Source organism: Mesoplodon densirostris, chromosome X (genome assembly GCF_025265405.1).
Source record: "Mesoplodon densirostris isolate mMesDen1 chromosome X, mMesDen1 primary haplotype, whole genome shotgun sequence".
Classification (NCBI taxonomy): Eukaryota; Metazoa; Chordata; class Mammalia; order Artiodactyla; family Ziphiidae; genus Mesoplodon; species Mesoplodon densirostris.
This window is the reverse complement of record NC_082681.1, coordinates 51,260,114-51,287,526: the sequence shown is the minus strand read 5'-3', so window position 1 is coordinate 51,287,526 and position 27,413 is coordinate 51,260,114. Positions and strand designations below refer to the sequence as shown.

General features: G+C 41.0%; 2 protein-coding genes and 1 pseudogene across 3 annotated transcripts; 2 read left to right on the top strand and 1 right to left on the bottom strand.

Annotated features, from left to right (window-relative positions):
* Positions 1–572: 572 nt before the first annotated feature.
* Positions 573–9,883, bottom strand: GLA (galactosidase alpha). The gene is made up of 7 exons (XM_060086871.1): positions 9,502–9,883; positions 6,584–6,758; positions 5,238–5,415; positions 4,575–4,666; positions 2,980–3,141; positions 2,313–2,510; positions 573–1,591 (listed from the first exon to the last, which is right to left on the bottom strand). The coding sequence occupies exons 1-7, from the start codon at positions 9,708–9,710 to the stop codon at positions 1,325–1,327; spliced, it is 1,281 nt and encodes a 426-aa protein (XP_059942854.1). The 5' UTR covers positions 9,711–9,883; the 3' UTR covers positions 573–1,324.
* Positions 9,884–10,031: 148 nt separating this feature from the next.
* HNRNPH2 (heterogeneous nuclear ribonucleoprotein H2) lies at positions 10,032–15,855 on the top strand. 2 transcript variants are annotated; one of them, XM_060087605.1, is made up of 2 exons: positions 10,032–10,153; positions 13,591–15,855. In XM_060087605.1, the coding sequence occupies exon 2, from the start codon at positions 13,644–13,646 to the stop codon at positions 14,991–14,993; it is 1,350 nt and encodes a 449-aa protein (XP_059943588.1). In that variant the 5' UTR covers positions 10,032–10,153; positions 13,591–13,643; the 3' UTR covers positions 14,994–15,855. The 2 variants fall into 2 exon arrangements, with proteins under 2 accessions (XP_059943588.1, XP_059943589.1); XM_060087606.1 differs by having other exon boundaries at positions 10,033–10,141.
* Positions 15,856–18,965: 3,110 nt separating this feature from the next.
* The window catches only part of LOC132481587 (sodium/potassium-transporting ATPase subunit beta-3-like), a 35,221-nt pseudogene continuing 26,773 nt past the window's right edge, over positions 18,966–27,413 (top strand).

Here is a 27,413-nt window from a genome sequence, read left to right as displayed (position 1 = left end):
TTTTAGGTCATAATGTATCAACTGTTGGTGAAAGTAAGCCAATTGCATTCGTTGGATCTAGACTGCAAACAACTTGGATTTGCAAATCTAGGTGGTATGTTTCTTGGCAAGATTCTTCCATAAAAATTCAGTAATGTTGTCTGTTGGGTTGCCTCTAAATTGGCCATTTATGAAGGTTATTCCTGTTGGGGTATTCTTTTGCCCTTCAACTGGGGAAGTAGTTTTTATCTTTAGGCCAAGATAATTAGTGCCATCCAAGAATTAATACCTCAGTAGGTGGCAGTGTAAGGGTTAAGAGCCTGGGTTTAAATCCTGGCTGTAATTTACAGTGAATAAGTACCTACATCAGGGTTGTTGGGAGGATAAAAATGAGTCACTACACCTTATGCGTCTAGAATAGCGCCTGGCACATAGTTCCAATACAAGCAACAGATATTGCGGGTTTGGTTCCAGTAAAGGTGGCAGTCACCAATTTTTTGGTTTTCCAGTGCATATAAAACTTATGTTCAAACTATATTGTAATCTATTAAAGTTTGCAATAGCATTATGTCTAAAAAAACAATGTATACACCTTAATTTAAAAATACTTTATTGCTAGCCATCATCTAAGCCTTCAGAGAAACAATATTTTTGCAGTAATAACATTGCAATCACCATGATAAATATAATAATAATGAAAAAATTTGAAATATTGCAGGAATTACCAAAATGTGACACAGATGAAATGAACAAATGCTGTTGGAAAAATAGGGTCAAATAGACTTCTCATACATGCAGGGTTGCCACAAACCTTCAATTTGTTAAAAAACCCCAAAACCAAAGAAAACCCCACAGTATTTGTGAAGTGGAATGACATGAGGTATGTCCGTAAATTATTATTTTACTTATATTATTAAGCTATTATTTCTCAGCAGTTTACATTAGGTTCAAAGGCTTTTCCCCAAAAATGTTCTCCAGATAGCTTTAGAAGTAGTAATCACCACAAAGCTCAAGTGTAGGGTGTTTCCTTGGTGGCGCAGTGGTTGAGAGTCCGCCTGCCCATGCAGGGGACACGGGTTCGTGCCCCGGTCCAGGAAGATCCCACATGCTGCGGAGCGGCTGGGCCCATGAGTCATGGCCGCTGAGCCTGCGCGTCTGGAGCCTTTGCTCCGCAACGGGAGAGGCCACAACAGTGAGAGGCCCGCGTACAGCAAAACAAACAAAAAAAACCCTCAAGTGTAGAAACTTTTACTCAAGGAAATAAGAACAGCTGAAGGTGGACAAAAGTGGGGTAGTCACTTTGGCAACAAAATAATACATTTTAAAGGAAGCTTTTTAATGCAGTCTAGCTTGCTCTTTCTAGCCTAAGCAAAACAGTACCTGTGGGATTTACTTGAGTTTTTAAACTTGAAGTCCATTCATAAAACCCAAGCTTCCTCTTCACAGGGAGGAGCTGTGTGATCAGGCAGTCAGGATTACAGGCCAGTCCTTGACCCAGGGAAGTAACAGAGATGGTGTAAGAACGAGGTCCACCAATCTCCTGCAGGTTTACCATAGCCACAGCCCAGGCTAAGTTAGAGAGAGGGCGTTCCCACACCTCAAAGTTGTCCTCCTGAAAAGTAAGCCAAGAAAATAGGTGTGATAGCTTGGTAACTAGCAATAAGCTGCCTTGTTAGTTGTGGCATTAAGTCTTATAATCAGAACTATCAAGCACTTCTAGGAAAAATTAGCACAAGGGAGCCTCATTAGTGATTATTATATCAAGATTAAAAAATACATTCTCAAAAGATCAGTGCAGATCCTCCAATGTAACAGATTTAGGTGCAAGACAAACTTGGTACTTGGATATTAAACCATCTTAAAATACACACCCTGGGCTTCCCTGGTGGCACAGTGGTTAAGAATCCGCCTGCCAATGTAGGGGACACGGGTTTGAGCCCTGGCCCGGGAAAATCCCACATGCCATGGAGCAACTAAGCCCATGCGCCACAACTACTGAGCCTGAGCTCTAGAGCCCTCGAGCCACAACTACTGAGCCCGCGTGCCACAACTACTGAAGCCCACGTGCCTAGAGCCCATGCTCCACAACAAGAGAAGCCATTGCAATGAGAAGCCCACACACTGCACTGAAGAGTAACCTCTGCTCGCCGCAAATAGAGAAAGCCACGCACAGCAACAAAGAACCAAAGCAGCCAAAAATAAATAAATAAATTTATAAAAAAAAATAAAATACACACCCCAAATAAACATTTGGATGAATTGTAAACTAGAAGGCAGGAGACGATGTTCCTGGCCAATTCCTAGTTTGTCCCACAGAACGTTATTTACTGTACCTTTCTAAGCCGGTACCCCTGCTTGCCCAAGGGGTCCTGGTTGATGGCAATTACATCCTTATCCTGAAGAAGGGCTTTGGCTTCAAGGCTGATGTGTCGGAGGTCATTGGACATGAGTAATGGAGCTGCCATGATAGCCCAGAGGGCCATCTGAGTTATTTGCTGATCCCGGCTGAGGCCAAAGTTGCCAATCACCAACTGGGACAAAGAATGAAGAATTCAAGGGAGGGGCTTCCCTGGTGGCGCAGTGGTTAAGACTCTACACTCCCAACGCAGGGGGCCTGGGTTCGATCCCTGGTCAGGGAACTAGATCCCACATGCATGCCACAACTAAGAGTTTGCATGCCACAACTAAGGAGCCAGCCTGCCACAACTAAGGAGACTGCAAGCTGCAACTAAGGAGCCCACCTGCTGCAACTAAGACCTGGCTCAACCAAATAAATAATAAATAAATAAATAGATTAAAAAAAAAGAATTCAAGTGAGGTAAGACAAAACATTCTTAAAGTTGCCTAGACATACAGACAAGTCACCTTCCAGGGCACCCTGCTCTGAGTACTCTCACATAAAGCCTGCTCCCAGGAACTTCTCCCTTCTGATTTATCTTGAGTGTCAAGTAGGGAACAGGTCCACTGTAGGGGCTTGAACAGGAGGGCTCAGGTTCTTACCATATCTGGATCATTCCAACCTCCTGGTCCTGCGACAGGAACAATCCTCTCCTGGTTAGAAGTTGTCCAGTCCAAGATACTCCTTATACTTTGCCAAGAATCATAAACATCAGCAAAATTTCTCCAGTGATTGCAGTACTCTCGGATTTCTGTGTAATTGGGCTGTGAAAACAGAGATAACTCCTCTGTTTACTTTCTACTAATATTCTTGTGATATGAAAACAATCATGTTTAAAAAAGGCTCTCGTAGCCTCTTTAGTTTACAGATTAAAGGTCTCCATGAGGAGAGCTAAACCCTTATTATAATGGAATTTCGTTGTAAGAAGTTTGCTTCAGAAGTAGGCTATGTAACTTAAAATCTTACTTAAAATGGCTTTAACACTGTTCTTGCTGGAAATTTACCAAACGGTAACTAGGTACAGTAGTCCCCCCTTATCTGTGGGAGATAGATTCCAAGACTCCCAGTGGTTGCCTGAAACCGCAGATAGTACCAAACTATATATATACTACATTTTTTCCTATACAGGTACCAACGGGTGGGTAGCGTACACAGCATGCATACGCTGGACAAAAGGATGATTCATGTCCCAGGTGGGATGGAGTGGGATGGTGCGAGATTTTATCATGCTACTCAGAATGGTGTGCAATTTAAAACTCATGAATTGTTTATTTGTGGAATTTTCCATTTAATATTTTCAGATTGCAGTTGACTGTGGGTAACTGAAACTGCGGAAAGCAAAACCATGGATGGGAGGACTACTGTACTGGGATTATGGAAGATTAATTTAATTTTTTTCACACTTCACTGTATTTTCAAACTTTTCCAAAATGAACATGTATTACTTTTATAATCAGAAATAAATACAACGACCTCCTAATATAATATTGTAAATCAACTATACGTCAATAAAAAATAACTAAAATGATTTTAATAAGTAAAACCTGCAAATTACACAGGACTTGGCAAGCATATGATAAGGCAATTTGAATCTTAGGCATATAATTTGTTGAAGGAATGAATAAAAGTTTGTAGATAGGCAGGTGGGATATCTGAGGTTTAAGATGTTGAGAAAGAGGTGAGAGAATTTTGCAGAGATTAGAAGGAGACAACAGGGATTCATTCCATAAATAATTATTCAACACTTACCATATGGTAGGGATACAGTGATAAAGTCAGACAAGGTCCCTGCCCTCCTGGAGCTTACATTCTAATGGAGGAGACAGACAATAGGCAAATCAACAAATAATTCCATATAGTACTAAGCCCTTAGAAGGAAACTGAATAGGTTAACATGATAATGAAGTGGGCTGATTCAGGATATAGTTTGTAGAAAGTACTAAGAGGATTGCTGGTGGATTGGTTAGGAACCGTGAGACAAAAGGAAGAATCAAAGATGACTGGCTTCCCAATTGATGGTAGCTTAGTCTCCAATTATAGCAGTGGGGATGGTGAGAAGTGGGTGGATCCTGGGAGAGATGGTAGGATGAGAGTGTTAAGTAAGGTTGGACTTTGACAGGGACCTTCGTCTCCTTTGTTCTTGAGTTCTGAAAATCTATCAGCAAGGCTCTATTGGATTCTGTGCTCACTAGCTCACCTTAAAAACGGGCCACATATAAAGGGGCCACTCACAGGAGTACACAATGCTTCTGCCAGTCCTGTTCAGGGCCAAGGACATGTGCTTATAACCTGTATGAGAAAACAATGTGTAAAATAAGGGAAAGAAGGGAATTTCCAGCTGGGGCTGTATATTTTTTAAAAGAGGCTGCCTGGAAGGGCCATGTTTATATTTTAAACCAGCAGCAGAGACAGGTGACTGCTCTGTGCTTACACTGTGTGTAGTACTGCACAGACTGCTGGGATTATTCCAAGGAGACAGTGTGGGATGGTGCATATATTGAGGAGAGGCAGGAATGAAGATGCTCCTCTCTCTGTGACTGTTTGACATTCTGGATGCTTTTCCAAGTGATGGATGGAGAGTTACAATTACTATTTGTAATTAACTCAGAGCCCTCTTGAATTAAAAGTGCACGGTGTTAGCTGTGGTTAGGCACACGTGGATTTTACATGCATGAATGAACAAATGCATGGACAAACTGCAAGAAGATAAGAGGCAGGAGCTCTGGCACATTGAGAATAATTATTTCCAGTATTGTGACTGGGTATTTCCAACGTGAGGATTAGTTCTTTGGATGCTCGGCTACCTTGGCCTCAAAGTTCTGCCCTTTGCTCATGGCTAAGTCTTTTGAATGAAACATACCATCTGCCAAATGTTTTATACTGTCACAGTAACAACCGTCAAATTTTAGCAGATCTACTCCCCAGTCAGCAAAGGTCTTGGCATCAATGTCATAGTATCCAAAACTCCCAGGGAAGCCAGCGCAGGTTTTATTTCCAACATCTGCATAAATCCCTAGCTTCAGTCCTTTGCTATGGACCTGAAATGAGAGAAAAGAGTCACCTCAGTAGAAGGGCAATCATGAAGTAGAGAGAACCACTCCAGGCTGGAGGCAGAGACCAGTACACTTCACCAGGTACTGGGGGGCTTTGCCCCCATCCCAAACCCCCCAAAATTATCCAGATGAGTTTGCTGGAAGATAAAGAGCAAAGTCTCCAATTCTGCTGAGTTCAAACTATACATGTAACTATAGCATAGAACTGAAGGGAAAGTTGTCAGCTGCTCTAATCTTCCACTGATGGGATCTTTTTTTTAATAAATTTATTTATTTTTGGCTGTGTTGGGTCTTTGTTGCTGGGTGTAGGCTTTCTCTAGCTGTGGCGAGCAGGGGCTACTCTTTGTTGCGGTGTGCGGGCTCTGATGGGATCTTAAAAGTTACCTTTTCAGGTCAGTGATAGATTTATCTGGACAAAGACTCTCTCCTTGACCAAACCTTAGGCCCCTCTGAAACCTCTTCTCACATAGGCCTCTATCTTGGTCTTCCGTGTCCAGTTTTAGCAAGAATCCTGCGAAGTCATCTCCCCACCTTTTGATATCTGATCAAACTCCTTATGCCCCACCCTTGATGTCCAAGTCCTCAGCCTGCCTTTAGCAAGAATTCCCCTCCTCCTGATGTCTCGTCTTAGTAATTCTCCATCCACTGACCCCCACAATCTGCTCGTTGGCTATAAAACCCCACTCCTCTTTGGTGTATTTGGGACTGAGCTTGGCTCTTCCCCCCATTGCAGTAGTACTGAATTGTACTCAGTATCTCTCTTCACTGCCTTTAACTAGTGTCCAGCTCTATTACTCTTTAACAATCTCCAGAATATATCCCTTCTATCTTCTAAAACTCTAGTTTATAGTACAACTGTGATAGCTGCTCAAAGCTTATATGGAAATACATGCACACATGTCAAGAACCAAGTTCCTTTTTCCTCCTAGAGAATTCAACAGTTTCCGCAAAAGGAGAACTCCTTCAAGATGGGCCTCAAGAACTATTGCAAAACATAGATCTGCTGATGGGATGAAAATTCCACCTGATAAGCCTTAGAATTCATTGTTTGGATAACAGCAGCTATTTTACTTTCTAAGTGTTTCTGAGCAAGCTTAGGTACAGAAGTGCTTATAGTCTCCTGAATGAAAAAGAGAATTATCTATAAACTCACATAATTAGCGAGGCGGCGGATCCCACCAGGAAAGCGTTTAGGGTCTGCCTGAAGTCTGCCTTCTGAATCTCTTTCGGGAGCCATCCAACAGTCATCAATGCAGAGGTACTCATAGCCTACATCCTTCCAGCCATCTGAGGCCATGATCTCAGCTATCTGCAGAAAGAGCTTCTCACTGAAAGAGAAATTCCAAGAATCATTACAATTCATCAAACAAATGCTTGGGTACGCCTATTTGTTAAGCATCTTGGGGTTTTGCAATTTATTTTTCAACCCAGTAATAATTTGGTAGTAATCACAACCAATGCAAGGTAAATTGGACTAGGCCCTTCTTCTTCTCACTCCTTTCCCCTCTACCCTAAGAACGCCAAACAATTAAAAGAGGAATTAGAAATACATGAGGTTGAAAAGGCTATTAGAATTAAGAAGACAGTTCACTAAAGTAAAACTACAAAGTTAACATAATCAACAACTTCTTTAGATATCAGCAATGACCTATTTGGAGAAAAAGACACCATTCACAAGAGAAAAAAAAAAGCAACAGATAAAACCTAAAATACCTAGAGGTAATTTTAAAATTATGAGCAGGGCTCAATCTGAATAAAACTATGATGTTCCCAAATTATTTGAATAAATGGAGAGATTCTTTTGCTCTTAAATAGGAAAACTCAATACTAAAAAAAAGGTAATTCTCCCTATACACTTCTAGACATTTAATAAAACCCTGGACAAATCCCCAAAGGACTTTTTAAGGAACTTCACAACATGATTCAAAAAGTTCACCTCAAAGATTAAACAGGTGAAGAGTCTACAAAAGATAAATGAAGCTAGTGTAGTACCATTAGCATTAGAATACACAGATCAATGGAATCAAAGAGAAAGTTCAGAAAGAGATCCTTCCAGCCATTTGATACCATGAAATTTAGTATATATTAAATGTAGTATTGCTTACAGGAGAGTAAAGTCCAGATGGAGTAAAGATTTTAAAAACACATAAAAATACTAGTACAAAATATACATGACTATGTTATCTTCAGGTAGGAAAGAACTTTCTCTGCATGATGCCGGAGCCAGAAATAATAAAGGAAAATCCTGATGTTTGATACATAAATATCAAAACCAAAATACAGCAAGCACCACTGTATTGGGAATTCCCTGGTGGTCCAGTGGTTAGGACTCTGTGTTTTCACTGCTGAGGGCCCAGGTTCGATCCCTGGTCAGGGAACTAAGATCCCACAAGCCATGCAGCGTGGCTTTAAAAAAAAAAAAAAAAAAGAACCACTGTATTCACAACATATGATAGACCAAAAACAAAGAAAAACCAAAACGTAAACAAACAAAAAGAACCCCAAACATACCAGATGGAAAATAGGGAACTAACAAAGTGCAGAAAAGAAACCATGCAAAGAGCCAATTTAACTTTTAAAGCTCTTATTCTGTGCCAGGCACTCACTCTTTAATTTAGAAAGGGTAATTAGTTTGCCCAAGTTTACTCACCTGGCTAAGTAATAATAAGCTAGAATTTGAACCCAGGCAGGTAGACTTCAGAGTCTTGTGGTTAACTGCTCACAACATAAACGTGATCTCATTTTTATTGAAAATCACTTTAAAAGAAATCTGGTTTTATTTACATAGAAAAAATTAAAAGGTCGTATATTAACATTTTAACCATGATTATTTCTGGGTGGTGGAATGAGGGGAATCTTTATTTTTATTATAGTCTTCTTTACCATCTACAATTTTTGCCATGATCATGCATTAATTTTACAATCAGATACAAAAATAAGACAACCACCACTTAAGAAAAAAGGAAGAGACAAAAAAAGAAATATGTGATGGCCATAATTTACCCCAGGGTCACGATGGATGGATTTAGTCTGAAATTTAGCAAGCCAATTAATTCTGTCATGTTTGACCAACATCCTGACTTCATCTGTAAAGACATTCATAGGAATAACTTATGGCCACTGGGATGTTACCATGACCGCTGCTTACAGAGGGGCCTTTGCACCAAGGGTGTCTTTATTATGTTTTAAACAATATCTATCAGTGATTCTTAACTGTTTCTAGGTCACGGATCCCTTTGAGAATGTGAACAAAACTCAAGATCCTCTTTTCAGAAAAAACATACATACTCATATTTTCAGATTTGCATTAATTTTCCCATGGATTCCAGGTTAAGAACATTTCTTCTATATGCCTAATTGAGGAGTCTGGTACTGCATTGTACTTTGTCCTTTAAATGGGTTATCTAATTGAAAGCCAACCTGTGTGAGATAAGAACTATTTTACCTATCCTCAGAGTCGTTCCCTGAGATGAGTTGTTTTCCCAATTTACAGACGAGGGATGTGTGGGTCAGAATGGATCAATACCTGTCTTATCTACCTTCCACAGATAAAGATCCTCCACTTCAACCTTCCAAGCACATGCCATACCCAAGGGCTACAGGGTGGGGAGATCTCAGAGACACCGTGGTCACTCTAAGTTCCCTCCAGTTAGTCAAGGAACCCGTGACCCCAAAAGGAGAAGAAACGGCACGCGTCTTAGTTCTCTGTCTCTCCTACTCACCACAGCTGTCCTCACTGCTAGTACCCGGCAGAGACAGAGCAGCACCTCTCAATAAGGGTCTGAACGGAACTGGATGGTAAATGGAGAAAGTCCTTAGTTGGATGATGAAGCAGAGAGAGGTGGAGAAGCAGAGGTCGCTGGCCGGACTCCCACGCCAAGAGGGGTCACATGGAGAGAATTTAGGACTAGTCCCCATCCAGGGCAGTCTGCTGGGGATAGAAAAGCAGCAGCAACAGGGGAGCTCTCCCTCGGGCTCAAATTTTCTCGCTGAGACCCTCCACCCCTCCAAACACAGCCAGACAAATACACGGAAAGGCGAAGGGAAGCGGGTACCCAATATCGCTGATACCTGACACAGGAATCCGGCTCTTCTTGGCAGTTCACGTTGCACATGAAGCGCTCCCAGTGCAGCCAGCCCATGGTAGGGGTCATCGCCAAGCCATTGTCGAGGGCCCGGGCCCCAGGGAGCTCCCAGAGAAACAGGGCCAGGAAGCAAAAGGCCAGCACACAGCCCAGCCGCCGGACTCTGCTCACCAGCTTCATCGTCGCTGTCATCATGCAGCACAGATTTCCACGAGTCACCTGGGCTTTTAAATTTAACCTTAAGAGCTAAAAAGGCAGAGGCGGCCCGGGGAACCCGCTTTCGTCCTCATCACCAATCACCGGTGAGTTATTAAGCCCTGACCCGATTGTTTCTCCGGCAACTGGGACGGTTATCCCCAGAGGCGGACCAATGACCAGTCACAGAAGACGCGCCGCCACCAACCACTCTCTCTCTTTCTGAATATCGACCCGCCCTATTTTCGTACCAAAAGGAAGTGCGGCACTTTAATAATCTCGAGTTAGAGCTGAGCGGTGCTCACGTGACCCAGATCTCACATGACGTAGATCCTCACGTGACCAAACGCTTACGTGAGCAGAAGTAGTTCTGGTCGTCGTCTACCGTCTCGCTATAAGCCGTTTGAGGGAAGAAAGAGGAAAATTATCCGGTATCGTTAGAGGTTGGTGTGTGGGTGGGAAACGGGGACCCGGGGGTGGTGATGATGCAGACCAAAGCGGGGTCCGCGGGCCGCCTCCGCCTTTTTCGTTCCCTGCTTTCCCCTCCCCCGCACCCCCCTCCCCCCATCTCAGTGCCGGGAAGCCGCCTTTGCTGCGCCTGGTGGGGAAATGGTGGACGCTCGTGACTGTGTCTGTGTTTTTTGTATATCTATCTGTCTGGGCGGGTCTCAAAGGACCCTTAAGAGAAACCGTAAGCTGGAAAGCATTTGAAAACCACGTCCCTGGATTAGGAAAAACAGATATTGAGTCCAGTGGCCTGAATGCTGGTCCGTCCATTCAGGCACCCTGTCTCCAGTGCCTGATTGTCTGTCTGTCTGTCTGTCTGTAGGGGGAGGCACATCTAGGCAAATGCTGCGTGCCTGACCGAGGCGCCCAATGAATTTTTTTACTGAATTAAATATTTAAATAACGTTTATTTTTCGGCTTATAACAATCTACGTGTTCAATTTTGGACTTTGGAAAAATAATAGTATGCTATAATTTTTTTAAAATACATGTAATTCATCACTCGGAGATAACTACTCAGCGTTTTGGTCTGTAAAACGTCTGTATATAACACACACATAAATGCACAAATTCTTAACTCACAAATGGAATCCTAGTTCCTACTTCAGGCAACAGAGTCCTCGTGGCCTTCCCAGGAGACACAGTGATGAAGCAGAACCTCCCTGCCACCACAGAGGGGATGTTAAGGCCTAGAGGGCTGCAGGGACATTAAATGGGATGGGTCGTACAAGAGATAAGGCAAGCAAAAACCAGGGCGTTAATCTGTCACTCAGACCTAAAAATGGTCTATAGGAAGACTGTTATCACTGCACGTGCAGTGTTCCAGGCACATAATAGGCAATTAGTGAATGTTGACTTGAATCCTCAGTGTAGTTTTAGGGCAGTTAGTATACTTTGTACTTTCTTTCCAAGAGGCCCAGTGTTCACAGACCATGTCAGATAAGCCATGCACATACAAAATTAGAAAATTTTATCAAATTTGCTATACTAAATCCCAGAAGAGTAAGCATTTACATTTGTTTCCTGTTAATTTTTTTGCTGAAATAAAAGTGATTACTCTCTATAGAAAATTAAGAATGCACAAAAAATTGAAAAAGAAATTTGAGAAAGCTATAAACCTACCACCTAGAGTAGCCACTATTAACATGTGACATATTCCCCATGCATGTACTTTTGTAACATTGTTTTTTTTAATTCCAATTACAGTGACTTTTAAAAATTAAAACTATTTAGAAGTATATAGGGTAAAAAGTGAAATTCCACTACACTCTTCCTACCCGCCAGTGCTCATTTTCTCAGAAAACAACTTAAATGCTTCCAGAACTTCTGTGAATTTGCATACATATATATATGCCAGCTTATATTTTAAAATAAGCAGGATCATATTCTACATGTTCCTTCATTTAATATATTTTGGAAATCTTCCTAAGTCAGGGCAGATTTTTTTTAACAGCTGCACAGCATTCTGTTTTAAGGATAAAATATAATTCACTCAGCCATCCCCCTATTGATGGATAATTAGGTTTCTAATTTTCTGCCATTACTAACAGTGTGGCAGTGAACATTTGTGAGTATTTCTGTTGACCAGGTTCATGGAAGGAATTCTAACATGATCGAAGGATATGTGAACATATGTCTTTTTCATAGTTGAGATTATAAAACAGTTATGATCTTGGGTCACTTAAGATTATAGCATAAGTAATTTCTCATGTTATTATTTTTATAATTTTTAAAGTGTGTAATATTTTATCTTTCTTACTAAAATACCTTTCAAAGAATATATAGCTCCGTAAATCTTTGTCTGAATTTCAGATCCTCTCCTTAGGGCACATAACTGGAAGTGAGTTTACTGTATCAAAAGGCGTGATACATATTTCCAAATTGCTTTCCAGAGATACTGTATGAACTTTCACTCCTCTGGGAGTATATTAGTTTGTGAACCCTGAATATCAGTATTGACTTATCCTCCCTGCTTAACTTCACTATGTTGATGGGTGAAAAATGGCAGTTAATTCTGGTTTTAACTTGTATTTCTGATGATTGATGAGGTTTGAACATTTCCCAGACTCTTCTCCTGTATCTTCACACCTGTATTGGCAGTATATTTACTCTGTTACCAAGTCCCACAGAGTCCACTGCTTTGAATGTGTAGATCATATCTTTCCTCCCCCCCTTTTTTAAACTGCTGTTGCCTTAGGTGAATCCCTTAACATATCTCTAAGAGACAGAGTTCTAACTGCTCTTGCTAGTGTCACCCCAGTCCCCTCTGTGACTGCTACACTGTTACCATGGTGATCTTTCTGAAAGGTTCTGATTACTTCACTCTCCTGCCCTCACTTTCCTTCTTCTCTTTCCTCCCTTCACTTCCCTCTCCTCACTTTTCTCCCCTCAGTCCCCTGTTTAAAACCCTTAAAATGTCCTTAGCCTTTGTCTCAAAAGAACTCCTGGATCGATATCTACCTAGCCAGCCTTATCTCTTGCCTTGCCTCCTTCTATTTTATGCTCCATCATAATTTTAAGAATTTGTGGATCCCTGAGCCAGTTAGTCCTTTCATTTAGCCATTCTACACTGATAGAATTGACCAACCAGTCCCTGCTTTATAACACCCTTTCACCCTGCACAGAATTATGTCATAGCAGGGATAATGTTTATTTGCCCTTTTTGTCTTTAGTAAAGATGTACAGTGCCTCTGTAGGACCATAAGCCCTTTCTGGGCTTATTGAGCCTTGTATGCCAGAGCCAAGTACTGGACCTGGCAACTGAAAAATGTAAAATGAAGGTGTGAATGCTCTATAATGTCTTTTTTCCACTTACCTCTTTGGCCTTAATATTTCGATGATTTTATTAATTTGTATGAGTTTTTTTTATATAATAAGGATAGTATTTGTTGTAGGTGTCTTCTGAAGTGTATTGTTTGTCTTTTATGTTTAATCTTTTGATGTAACAAAGTTTTTCATTTTTATGTAATCAGATACAACCATCTTTGTTGACGTCTTCCACTGATTTTGTTGCCATTCACTTTGTGTATCTTTTCATCTTTTGTATATGTTTTCTGACTATGTGTTTATATATGATCAATGTGGAAAACTTAGAACATACAGAAATGGCCAAACAAAACATTCTCTGAAACAGAAAGCTCCCATAATCTTACTACCCAGAAATAGCCACCATTAATGGTATCCAGCACATGATAGGTATCAAATAAATAGTTGTTGAATGAATGACTTAGAAATTTGGTGAAGTCTTTTTGTTTATACAAATGCCTTACAAAAAAGCTATCAGCGTAATTGAGTTTTCTATCAATAGTTTGGTTTTTTTCTCTTACCGTATTGTGAACATTTTTCCATGACAATTAGTCTTAATTTTTTTCAGCTACACCGAAATTACACTGAACTGAGCCTGCCAGCAAGAGCCCAACAGTCACCATGATGCTGAGCACAGAAGGCAGGGAGGGGTTCGTGGTGAAGGTCAGGGGCCTGCCCTGGTCCTGCTCAGCTGATGAAGTGATGCGCTTCTTCTCCGATTGCAAAATCCAAAATGGCACATCAGGTATTCGTTTCATCTACACCAGAGAAGGCAGACCAAGTGGTGAAGCGTTTGTCGAACTTGAGTCCGAAGATGAAGTGAAATTGGCTCTGAAGAAGGACAGAGAAACCATGGGACACAGATACGTTGAAGTGTTCAAGTCCAACAGTGTTGAAATGGATTGGGTGTTGAAGCATACAGGTCCAAATAGTCCTGATACTGCCAATGATGGCTTCGTCCGGCTTAGAGGACTCCCATTTGGCTGTAGCAAGGAAGAGATTGTTCAGTTCTTTTCTGGGTTGGAAATTGTGCCAAATGGGATGACACTGCCGGTGGACTTTCAGGGGCGGAGCACAGGGGAGGCCTTTGTGCAATTTGCTTCACAGGAGATAGCTGAAAAGGCCTTAAAGAAACACAAGGAGAGAATAGGGCACAGGTACATTGAAATCTTCAAGAGTAGCCGAGCTGAAGTGCGAACCCACTACGATCCCCCTCGAAAGCTCATGGCTATGCAGCGACCGGGTCCCTATGATAGGCCAGGGGCTGGCAGGGGGTATAATAGCATTGGCAGAGGGGCTGGGTTTGAAAGGATGAGGCGGGGTGCCTATGGTGGAGGGTATGGAGGCTATGATGACTATGGTGGCTATAATGATGGGTATGGCTTTGGGTCTGATAGATTTGGAAGAGACCTCAATTACTGTTTTTCAGGAATGTCTGATCATAGATATGGAGATGGTGGGTCCAGTTTTCAGAGCACCACAGGGCACTGTGTACACATGAGGGGATTACCTTACAGAGCCACTGAGAATGATATTTACAATTTTTTCTCACCTCTTAACCCCATGAGAGTACACATTGAAATTGGACCCGATGGCAGAGTTACTGGTGAGGCAGATGTTGAATTTGCTACTCATGAAGATGCTGTGGCAGCTATGGCAAAAGACAAAGCTAACATGCAACACAGATATGTGGAGCTCTTCTTGAATTCTACCGCAGGCACAAGTGGGGGTGCTTATGATCACAGCTACGTAGAGCTCTTTTTGAATTCTACAGCAGGGGCAAGTGGTGGTGCTTATGGTAGCCAAATGATGGGAGGGATGGGCATATCCAACCAGTCTAGTTACGGAGGCCCTGCTAGCCAGCAGCTGAGTGGTGGTTACGGAGGTGGTTATGGTGGTCAGAGCAGTATGAGTGGATATGACCAAGTTCTGCAGGAAAACTCCAGTGACTATCAATCAAACCTCGCTTAGAGAAGGAGTACTAAACAACAGCAACAAATAACAGCTGTGCATTTATGGGAGTTGACTAGAATGGGAATGATGTCAGGCATATCCAGTATGATTGGTAGATGGGAAATATCATTGCTTCTGATCACTCTTGGTCAGCTAGCTTCCTTTTCTTTTTCCTCCCTCCCTTCCTCCCTCCCTCCCCCTTTCTTTCTTTCTTTCTTCCTTTCTTCCTTTTGCTTTCTCCTTTTTTTTAAGAAAACAAACAAAAATTAAGTTCAACGGTTTCGCATTACAGGCTTGTGATTCATGCTTACTGTAAAGTGGAAGTCAAGATTGTTTTAAAACTTCAAGCTCAGTAATTTTGAACACTGAAACATTCACCTAGGATGTAATAACAAAGTTCAGTATTGACCATAACTGTTAAAACAACTTTCAGCTTTCCTCAAGTTAGTTATGTTGTAGGAGTGTACCTAAGCAGTAAGCGTATTTAGGTTAAAGCAATTTCACTTATGTTAAATGTTGCTCTTATACCACAATACATTGAAAACTTTGGATGCATGTTGAGAAACATGCTTTTCTGTAACACTCAAATATAGGAGCTGTGTCTACGATTTAAAGTGAAAACATTTGGCATGTTTGTTAATTCTAGCTTTTTGGTTTAATATCCTATAAGGCACGTGAGTGTACACTTTTACTTTTTTTTAAAAAAAACGCTCTGGGACAATTTTGAGATGTAATACCAATACTTTAGGAGTTTGGTCATGTCGTTTGTACGAAATTCTGAGGCTTTGGTTTAAATCTTTCCTTGTATTGTGATTTCCATTAGATGTATTGTACTAAGTGAAACTTGTTAAATAAATCTTCCTTTTGAAAACTGGAAAAATCTTGTATAGCTTGATTTTTATTATGTTCTATCATATGAGCCATTTCTTATACACAGTCCTGTGCTGATGAAATTTAAATTGTTTTAAATTTTTTAATTATTATAAATATACCTTCGCATCTTTATAATACATTATTGCACATATCATTAATTATTTCTAAGATATATTCCTAGAAGTGGAATTGCTTAGTTAGTCAAAGGTCCGCACATTTTTAAGCCTTCTGATTTGTATTGCCAGAAAGATTATGGTACTTTGTGTTTCCACTAGGAGTGTATTTTTTAAAAACATTTTCCCCCATAGCCTGCTCAATGAAACACATTATTCTGCTTGATCTTGGCCAGTTTGTTAGTTGAAAAGTGGTATCCCGGTATTATTTTAATTTGTGTTCCTTAGATTAACATTAAGATGGAGCATTTTTCTGTTTTTTTTCTACATTTATCCTCACCACATCCACAGGAGTATTGAGCTACTCTGGAGACATTGTACTTTATCAAGACAGCACACTCCAAAATCCAAAGAAGTAAAGGCAAATAAATAATCTTGTTCCTTTCATTTAACCATAAATTAGAAGATCTAAGACACCTTTATATGTTTAAAAGAAGAAGTAGGCCTGTGTTACCATGGAAATAATTCAGTTTCCTCCATGAATTCATTAATAGTCTCTAAACACTATTCAAGGTTTTTCAGGGGGCATTTAACGCTTGTTTTAAACCAATGGTTCTCAGACTTTAGTGTGCACCGGAATCATCTATGGGGCTTGTTAAAACATTGATTACTGGGGCCCACTCCTAGAGTTTCTGAAATTCAGTAGTTCGGGGGTGGTGCTTGAGAATCTGCTGATCCTGCAGGTCTCAAGACCATGTTTTGTGATCCATCATAGTTCTCTAATGGCTACAGGCCTATAAACCCTGAAATGGCAACTCTAAGAAGCTGCTTCCTTCATGATCCCCGATTGCCCCTTACTTTCCTGTAACAAGTAGTTTAAGCTTTCTATGAAAGTATAAATTGCATTTGACTATTTATAATATCTTGCACCTCCCATGAGAACTTTGAAAACGTGGCATCTGGGATTATCTTACACTTCCGCCCATATCATAGTGGCCATTAACACCTCTCAATGACCTTCAGGTCTGGACGCCCTCAGGTCAGTACCAGATGCACCTGAACTTCAATAGATCTTTTTGTAGATCTCGTGACTAGCCTGGAAATCCTTGGTCTGTTCAGAGCTTGAGGCCCAGAGAAACGCTCTGAGAAGGGAAGCAAGTACCAAATTGGTAGTACCTGACTCCATTTTATTCAAGGACACTTTTTATTGAAAACCATTCATGCTGAGGATACAGTGGGTGGTGATTTGAGATTCTTTGATGACTTCTAATTTCTGTCACAGCTGCCAAGAGAGCAAGATATCCATTTCAACTCATGTCATACTGAGCCAGTCATTTACCTTGCCCTCCTAAGGCCTTCAGGAGGGCTTTTGCAGAGGGTTCACAAGTAGGTGTTTTTGCCTTCCAGGCTGCTCAGTTAATTTTCCAGAACATTCTCTTAGTGTAAGCAAAGATTCTCCAGTTAGCCACTAGATGTCACCAAACCCTGGGAAAGGATTGGCTGAGCCTGGCCATCAATGGTGTTTGCTTCCTCTGTGCTGGAGAAGAAAACTCAGAGGGGCTCAGGGAAGCAGTTACAAGAGAGAGACCCTGGAGAAGGCCAGCGGTCAGCACTAGAGGTGTGAAAAGGGATAGCAGTACCTGTGGGGACAGCAGCACAGATGCTCGTGTACACACACACACACAAACACCTCTAACTCTCTTAAATCTAACACTAACACTACCTGGGAGAGTTTGCTGGGAGGTAAAGTGGGCAACCCACCCATACCCTGCAACCAAGTCAGGATTCATTTTAGACTGCCCCTTGGGCTACTTGGCAGAATCAGGCCGAAAGTTTGCAGTGACAACAATCATGGCCTAAGGGAGTCTCCACTGATAGCTTATGCCAGTGGGAACCGCTCCTGGACCAGCAATCAGCAGGGAACTTGTTAGAAATGCGAGTTCTCTGGCCCCATCCCAGACTGACTGAATCGGAAACTCTGGGGGTGGGTCCCAAAATCTGTGTTTTAACAAGCCCTACAGGTGATTCTGATGCTCAGAACCACTGGTTTATGTATGGATTTCCTTATTCACCCATTCATTTATTTCTACATTTATTCATCCAACCATAAAGGAGGTCAGTAAGCCAGAGACAATCCTATCTGTAAACACGGCACATCTTTTTTTTTTTTTTTTTTTTTGCGGTACGCGGGCCTCTCACTGCTGTGGCCTCTCCCGTTGCGGAGCACAGGCTCCGGACGCGCAGGCTCAGCGGCCATGGCTCACGCGCCCAGCCGCTCCGCGGCATGTGGGATCTTCCCGGACCGGGGCACGAACCCTCATCCCCTGCATCGGCAGGCGGACTCTCAACCACTACGCCACCAGGGAAGCCCACAGCACATCTTTTGTACCTTGACAGCCCGTACCCCCCACCCCGCGAATTGATATGAAAATGCACTGCAAGTTCCTTTACAAATCAAGGTCATTTTCCTTCAGTGAAAAAGCCTAATCTGTCAGCAGAAATGAAGATTTCTCCAAGCTGGGCCTTGAGCACTGTTGCAAAACAGCGGCTGATGGAATGAAATTCCACTTGCTGTGCCTGATACAGGCTGGGACTGTCACAAGGGCCATTTCACAACCTGCTCCCACACTGACCAAAATTCAGTCTTGTGAATACAAAACACGCACGTCTATGGGGTCACCAGTTTAGCGTGGTGCAAGACCCCACTTGGGAGGTGAGGGGGTTAGGTTGTGCCTGGAGCCTGGTGGAAGGACTTTTTCCAAAAGTCCTTTTTCTCCCTCCCTCTCTGCCTCCCTCCCTCCTTCACACAGGGCTCGTTTCTCATGCACGCATGTCATTACTTCAGAGAGGAGGAAACTGAGTCTCAGGGAGGGTAGGAATCAACCCTGCCTTTGGGAAAGAAGCAGGATGCTGGAGAGTGGAGGAAATGACGTCTGGCCAGGGAAAGAGAAGGAAATGTCTCAGATCCTCAGGGGATGGTGGAAGGGTACCCGTGCCCTGATACATGAGGGAGGAGGATGGCGCTGACCAGCGCTGGGTCGAGCTCTTCTATCGCTCCCCCGACCGAAGTTCCCTTTCCCCACTGCTAGCCTGCGAGTGTCGGGGAGAGGGTCAGGTAGGGGCGCCTCAGGAGGACGGAGAAAGAATTTGATAAGAATTCATTATTTCCTCTCCCCTTCCGCTTTCCAGAGACCCTCGATCCTCCCACTCTCCGCCCCCAGTATATTTCCTTTCCCAAGCAGGATGGGGAAGAAGCCTGGCAATGGCCACCCTGGGACAGGCCGTGGCTGAGGGGGCGTGGTTAGCGTGGTGACTGATGCCCGTGGCTTCCGGGAGGAAGGGGTTTCTGGAGTCCCTTCCCAGCTCGGAGAGGGGAGACACCTACTTTGGTAAACACCCAGGGCGTGCTAAGTCTGGCCCCTGTAGGTGAAAAAAATTAATCAATAGTCAATTTAAGAAAGAAATGGAAATTTTTTTTTTTTTTTTTTTTTTTTGCGGTACGCGGGCTTCTCACTGTTGTGGCCTCTCCCGTTGCGGAGCACAGGCTCCGGACGCGCAGGCTCAGCGGCCATGGCTCACACGCCCAGCCGCTCCGCGGCATGTGGGATCTTCCCAGACCGGGGCATGAACCCGCGTCCCCTGCATCGGCAGGCGGACTCTCAACCACTGCGCCACCAGGGAAGCCCAGAAATGGAAATTTTTATTCAAGCCAACCTGAGGTTTATAACTTGGGCGACCCGTCTCTCAGAGTTTTGAGCACTGTTCCAAAGAGGTGAAGGGGGAGATTTTAGAGAAACGAAAAGTGAGAGCTGTGAGTTTCAGGTTTACTTGGGGACTAACTGAGGACTATAGCTCTGGAAACAGCTTCTCAGAGAGCTCTGAAGAACTGCTCCCAAGAGGTAAGGGGAGAGGTCAGCACGTACGATTTTGGCAGAGGGGCTGCCTGCAACCAAGCACACATCTTGATAGAAGGTTGCAGCTAGCCCCAAGGAATGGATATCTTGGTTAATGGTTACAGTGCGTTTCTAAGTAGCGCAAGATGAAAGAATTCAGGTTCATAAAACATTTCTCCTGAAAATATCTAACTATATGAAGCTCTGTTCTGCTAGTTTTCCCAGAGCACAGAGTTCCTCATTCCTGATCTCTACCCTGACCTCCTTTTAGAGTGTGTTAAAGGTCGGTGACTTCCGTGGCTAATGACTCAATCCTTGTAGAAGTGGATGGTGAGTGACCTTCTTCAGTTGGCAGTGCCCCCTTTTTGTCATAAATGTGACCAAAGTTTGGGAGGCGTTTTATGACCATTTTGTCCCACAGTGTTAGGAATGCTAATTCCCAGGTCAGGCCAGGATTTCATTGATAGGCCATTCAATGTGCTATTACTAGACTAGGCCCTTTTTTTTTTTTTTTTTTGCGGTATGCGGGCCTCTCACTGTTGTGGCCTCTCCCATTGCAGAGCACAGGCTCCGGACGCACAGGCTCAGCGGCCATGGCTCACAGGCCCAGCCGCTCCGCGGCATGTGGGATCTTCCCGGACCGGGGCACGAACCTGTGTCCCCTGCATCGGCAGGCGGACTCTCAACCGCTGCGCCACCAGGGAAGCCCCTAGGCCCTTTTAACAGTAGCCAAAAGTCTCTGGACGACCTGTATTACTAGTCTGTTATGTTCCAGGAAATGATTCCCTCTTGTTGCTTCTTCCCATATCTAGAGTTACACTATTATAATCATTGATTTTATAGAACTATATTTGGTCAGATGTTTCAAGTCGCCTAGTCATCATTTTATCAGAGGCTCAGTCATACTTTGGTAATGCAAAAAACAATAATCTTGTAAAATAGGCAGAATACAAGTAATATTGCTAGTAACTTTTTTTCTTTTTGCCACGCCGTGCAGCTTGTGGAATTTTAGTTCCCTGACTAGGGATTGAACCTGCAACCTCAGCAGTGAAAGCATGGAGTCCTAACCACTGGACCACCAGGGAATTCCCAGCTAGTAACATTAATAGGGTTATAAATAAATACTTATGCTAAGAACTTCCATTAGGTGTGGCCCAGTATATCCCCAGGTCATCTGACCTGTTCTGTTCCATACCAATCTCTATCTTTAAGGTAATGATATATTGTCATTATTCATAAGGCACCCAGCTCAATTACCTACTGTTATTAGGCTGATTATCCTTAGTATGTTATTAGGCTGATTATCCTTAGTATGATTCAATTGTTCCCAACATTAGGGGGCTTTAAACTTAGATGACTGTAGCCTGATGTTAGTCATATTAATCCATCCCATAACTGAGGAAGGTTATATTCTTTGACTGAAATTCAGCTCATTGCTCTGACTGAGCTTGAGTAACTTTAAAAGAAAAGTCATATTTATGGTCATGGTCAGAGCAAGTATGACAGATTGGCCAAGTGAGGGGGTCCCAGCTAGTAATATCAATAGTGGCCCAAACAGAGCTATAACTTCTTTCTTGTAGAATAAATATCCTAAGGGCCATCCAATTAGAGCCTTAGGGAGGAGAAATCCACCAAGGTAACCCAGAAGTACTGGATGTAGGTAATTGACCATAAACCCAAAAACTGGATTAATTTTTAAACTCTGCATAGGATTTGTGCCCATGACAGGAAAACATTGATTTACGCAAAAATCCAAGAAATTAAGAAAGTACTGTAAATAATCATTCGGCTCAGGTCCAGTACCTTGGGATAGCTTTCTGCTTCTGATGTCATCTTCTTCTCATCCTGGTATGGGTGTAGTTTCTCCTCGGTTTGAGCATTGTTTTAAGGTGATTTTGAAGTCAGCAGTCCTCTCTATAGACCAGTCCAATGCAGGAGCACTTTCTAAGTGAGAAATATGAATCCAAGAGTCAATTCCCTTCAGTTTTTCTGTGTATGAGCTAGTTAAGAGAACCTGATAAGTGTTCTTCCATCTAGGTTGGAGATAGCCCTTTAAATGATGTCTTTTCCAGTATGCATAATCTCCTAGTTGCAGGTCATGGGACATCTGATCTTCATCCAAAGATAGATTACTGTGATAAGCTTCAGAAACAAACTTAGAATGTCCTTTTAATAATTTGTCATGAGGTGGATGGACCTAGAGACTGTCATACAGAGTGAAGTAAGTCAGAAAGAGAAACACAAATACTGTATGTTAACACATATATATGGAATCTAAAAAAAAATAAAAGAAAAAGAAAAAAATGGTCAGAAGAACCTAGGGGCAAGACGGGAATTAAGATGCAGACCTACTAGAGAATGGACTTGAGGATACAGGTAAGGGTAAGGGTAAGCTGGGACAAAGTGAGAGAGTGGCATGGACATATATACACTACCAAACATAAAACAGATAGCTAGTGGGAAGCAGCCGCATAGCACAGGGAGATCAGCTCGGTGCTTTGTGACCACCTAGAGGGGTGGGATAGGGAGGGTGGGAGGGAGGGAGATGCAAGAGGGAAGAGATATGGGGACATATGTATATGTATAACTGATTCACTTTGTTATAAAGCAGAAACTAACACACCATTGTAAAGCAATTATACTCCAATAAAGATGTTTAAAAAACTAAAAAAAATAATTCAATTAAGCTTTATAATAGTGTAACATTGCAACAAGGAGCCATCTAGGAAGTGAGTCTTAGGCAGTGAATACCAAACCTCAGTGCTAGAACTTAATATCCACAAAAGTATATATATTTTTTTAAGTTTTAAAAAAATTTTCAAAATTGAAGTATAATTGATTTACAATGTTGTACCAATCTCTGCTGTACAGCAAAGTGACTCAGTTATACACATATATACATTCTTTTTTTATATTCTTTTCCATTATGGTTTATCACAGGATGTTCAATATAGTTCCCTGTGCTATACATTAGGACCTGGTTGTTTATCCATTCTAAATGTAATGGTTTTCATCTACCAACCACAAACTCCCAGTCTACCTCTCTCCCTCCCCACCCCGCTTTGGCAACCACAAGTCTGTTCTCTATGTCTATGAGTCTGTTTCTGTTTTGTAGATAGGTTCATTTGTGCCATATTTTAGATTTCACATATAAGTGATATCATATGATATTTGTCTTTCTCTTTCTGACTTACTTCACTTAGTATGATAATCTCTAGTTGCATGCATGTTGCTGCAAATGGCATTATTTCATTCCTTTTTATGGCTGAGTAGTATTCCATTGTAAATATCACATCTTCTTTATCCATTCATCTGTAGATGGACATTTAGGTTTTTTCCATGTTTTGGCTATTGTGAACAGTGCTGCTATGAACATAGGGGTGCATGTATCTTTCTGAGTTATAGTTTTGCCTGGGTATATTCCCAGTAATGGGATTGCTGGATCATATGGTAATTCTATTTTTAGTTTTCTGAGGAACTGCCATACTGTTTTCCATAGTGGCTGTACCAACTTACATTCCCACCAACAGTGTAGGAGGGTTCCCTTTTCTTCACATCCTCTCCAGCATTTGTTATCTATAGACTTTTAAATGATGGCCATTCTGACCAGTGTGAGGTGGTACCTTATTATAGTTTTGATTTGCATTTCTCTGATAATTAATTAGCGATGTTGAGCATCTTTTCATGTGCCTACTGGCCATCTGTATGTCTTCTTTGGAGAAATGTCTGTTAAGGTCTTCCACCCATTTTTCAATTGGGTTGTTTGTTTTCTTGTTGTTGAGCTGTATGAGTTGTTTGTGTATTTTGGAGATTAAGATCTTGTCTGTCGCATCATCTGAAAGTATATTCTCCCATTCTGTAGGCTGTCTTTTCGTTTGTTTTTTTTTTTTAATGGTTTCCTTTGCTGTGCAAAAGCTTACAAGTTTGATTAGGTCCCATTTGTTTATTTTTATTTTTATTTCTATTGCCTCAGGAGACTGACCTAAGAAACCATTGGTATGATTTATGTCAGAGAATGTTCACAAAGGTTTACTATTGAAACATAATTTTTTCCCTCTAAAATTACCCTTATTTCTACCAAATATAGCCAAATTAAGGCTAATTTGTTTGCAAAATAAGTCTGGTTTCAATAAACTTGGCCTGATTATTTACATATGTGTAATTGGTCATACAGGCTTTTAAAAAAATTGGCTTTGCTGGAACTTTTCATAACGAATCTCAGATTCAAGTGTCAAAAGGCCTCTCAAGGCCAGGAAAGCCATGGCAAGGGCTTGCCATCAGATTCTACCTGCAGTATCTATAGATTTGGATAAATTCCTCTCTTCTTGAGGTCCCCAAGATATCTTGAGATTCCTCACCTGTCAGGAGGTGGCCTTTCTTATTCACCTGGTAAGACTGTTGGGAACCTAAGAATTTCCAGTTTCTGGAGGGATCATGTAGAGAGAAAAGATAAATGTTTCAGTTCTGCTTACAAAGGTATAATTTACCAAATTGCTGTAAGTCATAATTAGCTTAAGGAGAAAGGTTTCCTCATATCTGGAAAACACAGATTAAAACCCAGTAATATTTCAGACAAAAAAACCCATAAAGTTATAAGCATATTCATCAGTTCATTCAGTCTTATGTAGCTAATTCTTAATCTCTTGTTAACAGTTTTATGAAGCCATCAGGGTTTCCAGTAGAATTATTTAATTTCGTATCCAATTCAGTGGTATGATCTGAAATTTGTCAGAAACGTATACTTGTCAAAAAGTCCTTTCTATGAATCTTTTTGCAGATGAAGCATTTTTGCAAAGGTATCAGAGTAAAACAGTAACTGTCTATGAATGACAAAAGGCACAAAGACCTGATTACCTTCAACAAAGGAGGTAAGAATATGCAATGGAGAAAAGACAGTCTCTTCAGCAAGTGATGTTGGGAAACCTGGGCAGCCGCATGTAAATCAATGAAGTTAGAACACTCCCTCACACCATACACAAAAATAAACTCAAAATGGCTTAAACACTTAAGTATAAGACATGACACCATAAAACTCCTAGAAGAGAACATAGGCAAAACATTCTCTGACGTAAATGGTAGCAGTGTTTTCTGAGGTCAGTACCCCAAGCAAAAGAAATAAAAGCAAAAATAAACAAATGGGACCTAATCAAACTTATAAGATTTTGCACAGCAAAGGAAACCATAAACAAAATGAAAAGGCAACCTACAGATTGGGAGAAAATATTTGCAAAAAATGTGACTGTCAAGGGATTAATTTCCAAAATATACAACAGTTCATACAGCTCAATATCAAAAAACCAGACAACCTAACCAAAAAATGGGCAAAAGACTTAAGTAGACATTTCTCCAAAGAAGACATCCAGATGGCCAACAAGCCCATGAAAAGATGCTCAAAAGCACTAATTATTAGATAAATGCAAATCACAACTACAATGAAGTATCACCTCACACCAGTTAGAATAGCCATCATCAAAAATCTACAAATAATAAATAAATGCTAGAGAAGGTGTGGAGAAAATGGAACCCTCTTACACTGTTAGTGGGAATGTAAATTGGTACAGCTACTATGGAGAACAGTATGGCAGTTCCTTAAAAAACTAAAAATAGAGTTACCATATGATCCAGCAATCCCACTCCTGGCCAAAAACGACAAAAACTCTAATTTGAAAAGATACATGCACCCCAAGGTTCATAGCAGCACTATTTACAATAGCCAAGACATGGAAGTACCATAAATGTCCATCAACAGTGAACGGATAAAGAAGATGTGGAATATATACACAGTGGAATACTACTCAGTCAAAAAAAGGAATGAAATAATGCCACTTGCAGCAACATGGATGGACCTAGATATTATCATACTAAGTGAAGTAAGACAGAGAAAGACAAATATCATATGATATCACTTATATGTGGACTCTAAAAAAAAAACGATACAAATGAACTCATTTACAAAACAGAAACAGACTCACAGACATAGAAAACAAACTTATGGCTACCAAAGGGGAAAGGAGAGGGGAGGGATAAATTAGGAGTTTGGGGTTAACAGATACACACTACTATATATAAAATAGGTAAGCAATAAGATCCTACTTTATAGCACAGGGAACTACTGATATATTCAATACCTTGTAATAACCTATAATGGCAAAGAATCTGAAAAAGAATATATATATATATATTATATAAATAATATATGTAACTGAATCACTTTGCTGTACACCAGAAACTAACACAACATTGTAAAACAACTATACTTCAGTAAAAAAAAAAAAGACCTCATTACAATGCAATTGACAAAGAAACTTGGTTACTGCTGTGACATACAATATTTTAAGATAATAACTAGAGTTATGAATGATAATATTTTACCAGGACATACCAGATTTTTAGGAATTCCATGTAATTTCTAGAATATCTATATCAATAACATTTACCCGTACGGTATAACTTAGGAGGCTTATCACTCATTTGACAATGCTTCTTATGTAATTTAACATGCCAAATAAGCCTAATTATTTTAATATCTCTTTCTGAGATGTCTCAGGGGACCTCTGAAATATCCCAAACCTGGCTAGAGGTCAAAAGAACTTCAATTAGAATATGATCTTTGGGAATCTCAAAAAGTTATTTATTTATTTATTTAATTTATTTTATTTTTGGCTTCGTTGGGTCTTCATTGTTGCACGCGGGCTTTCTCTAGTTTCGGCAAGCAGGGGCTACTCTTTGTTGCACTGCACGGGCTTCTCATTACGGTGGCTTCTCTTGTTGCAGAGCACGGGCTCTAGGCACGTTGTCTCAGTAGTTGTGGCTCGCAGGCTCTAGAGCACAGGCTCAGTAGTTTTGGCGCACAGGCTTATTTGCTCTGCGACACATGGGATCTTCCTGGTCTAGGGCTTGAACCCATGTCCCCTGCATTGGCAGGCGGATCCTTAACCACTGTGACACCAAGGAAGTCCCTCAAAAAGGTTTTAAAACATTTGGACAAATAGGATCATCGGGCACTGTGAAATAATACTTATTCACCTAACCAAGTGACAATAAAAGATTTCAAAGGTAAATACAGAAAGTACAAGAGATTATTTAAAAGGTAAAGTAACTTACAATCTGTTGTCAAAAGCAGCTCAATATTTCAAGAAAATTTTGTTCTCTTAACAGAGAGAAAAACCAAATTTGGATTTTGCACTACCTTACTTTTAATATTAAAATTCACTTACTCAGTTAAATTTATTCTAATCCTAGTCAGTCCTGAACATAGAGACTTCCTTTCTAAAGGTTCTTTTTCCTCTTTTTTACAAACATCTTACAACTTTCTATTTCCATATTAATTTCTCCCTTATTTTCTTTCCCATTTAGGAATAACCAGCTTTAGGATAAAACTACTTCCTTTTATCTTAACAGAATGCATTTCTATTTCTTATCCTTTCTTTTTTCTTGCATATGAAAATGTTTTCGTTATTAATTTTTAGTAGTTTTAGTTACATATATTAATTAGAATGTTCAATCCTTAAAAATCTTAATTTCTATGAAAACTAAGAAGTAAGCAATTATGAACTGTC

Bases quoted from the DNA above. Each gene is read 5' to 3' on its own strand.
- GLA (XM_060086871.1), bottom strand. From the start codon at position 9,710: ATGATGACAGCGACGATGAAGCTGGTGAGCAGAGTCCGGCGGCTGGGC. The intron at 4,667-5,237 runs GTATGTTTCATT...TTTCTCATACAG, and splicing joins TATAAAACATTTGGCAGATG to GTTATAAGCACATGTCCTTG. The intron at 3,142-4,574 runs GTGAGCTAGTGA...CTGTTTTCACAG, and splicing joins ATATGTGGCCCGTTTTTAAG to CCCAATTACACAGAAATCCG.
- HNRNPH2 (XM_060087605.1), top strand. From the start codon at position 13,644: ATGATGCTGAGCACAGAAGGCAGGGAGGGGTTCGTGGTGAAGGTCAGG.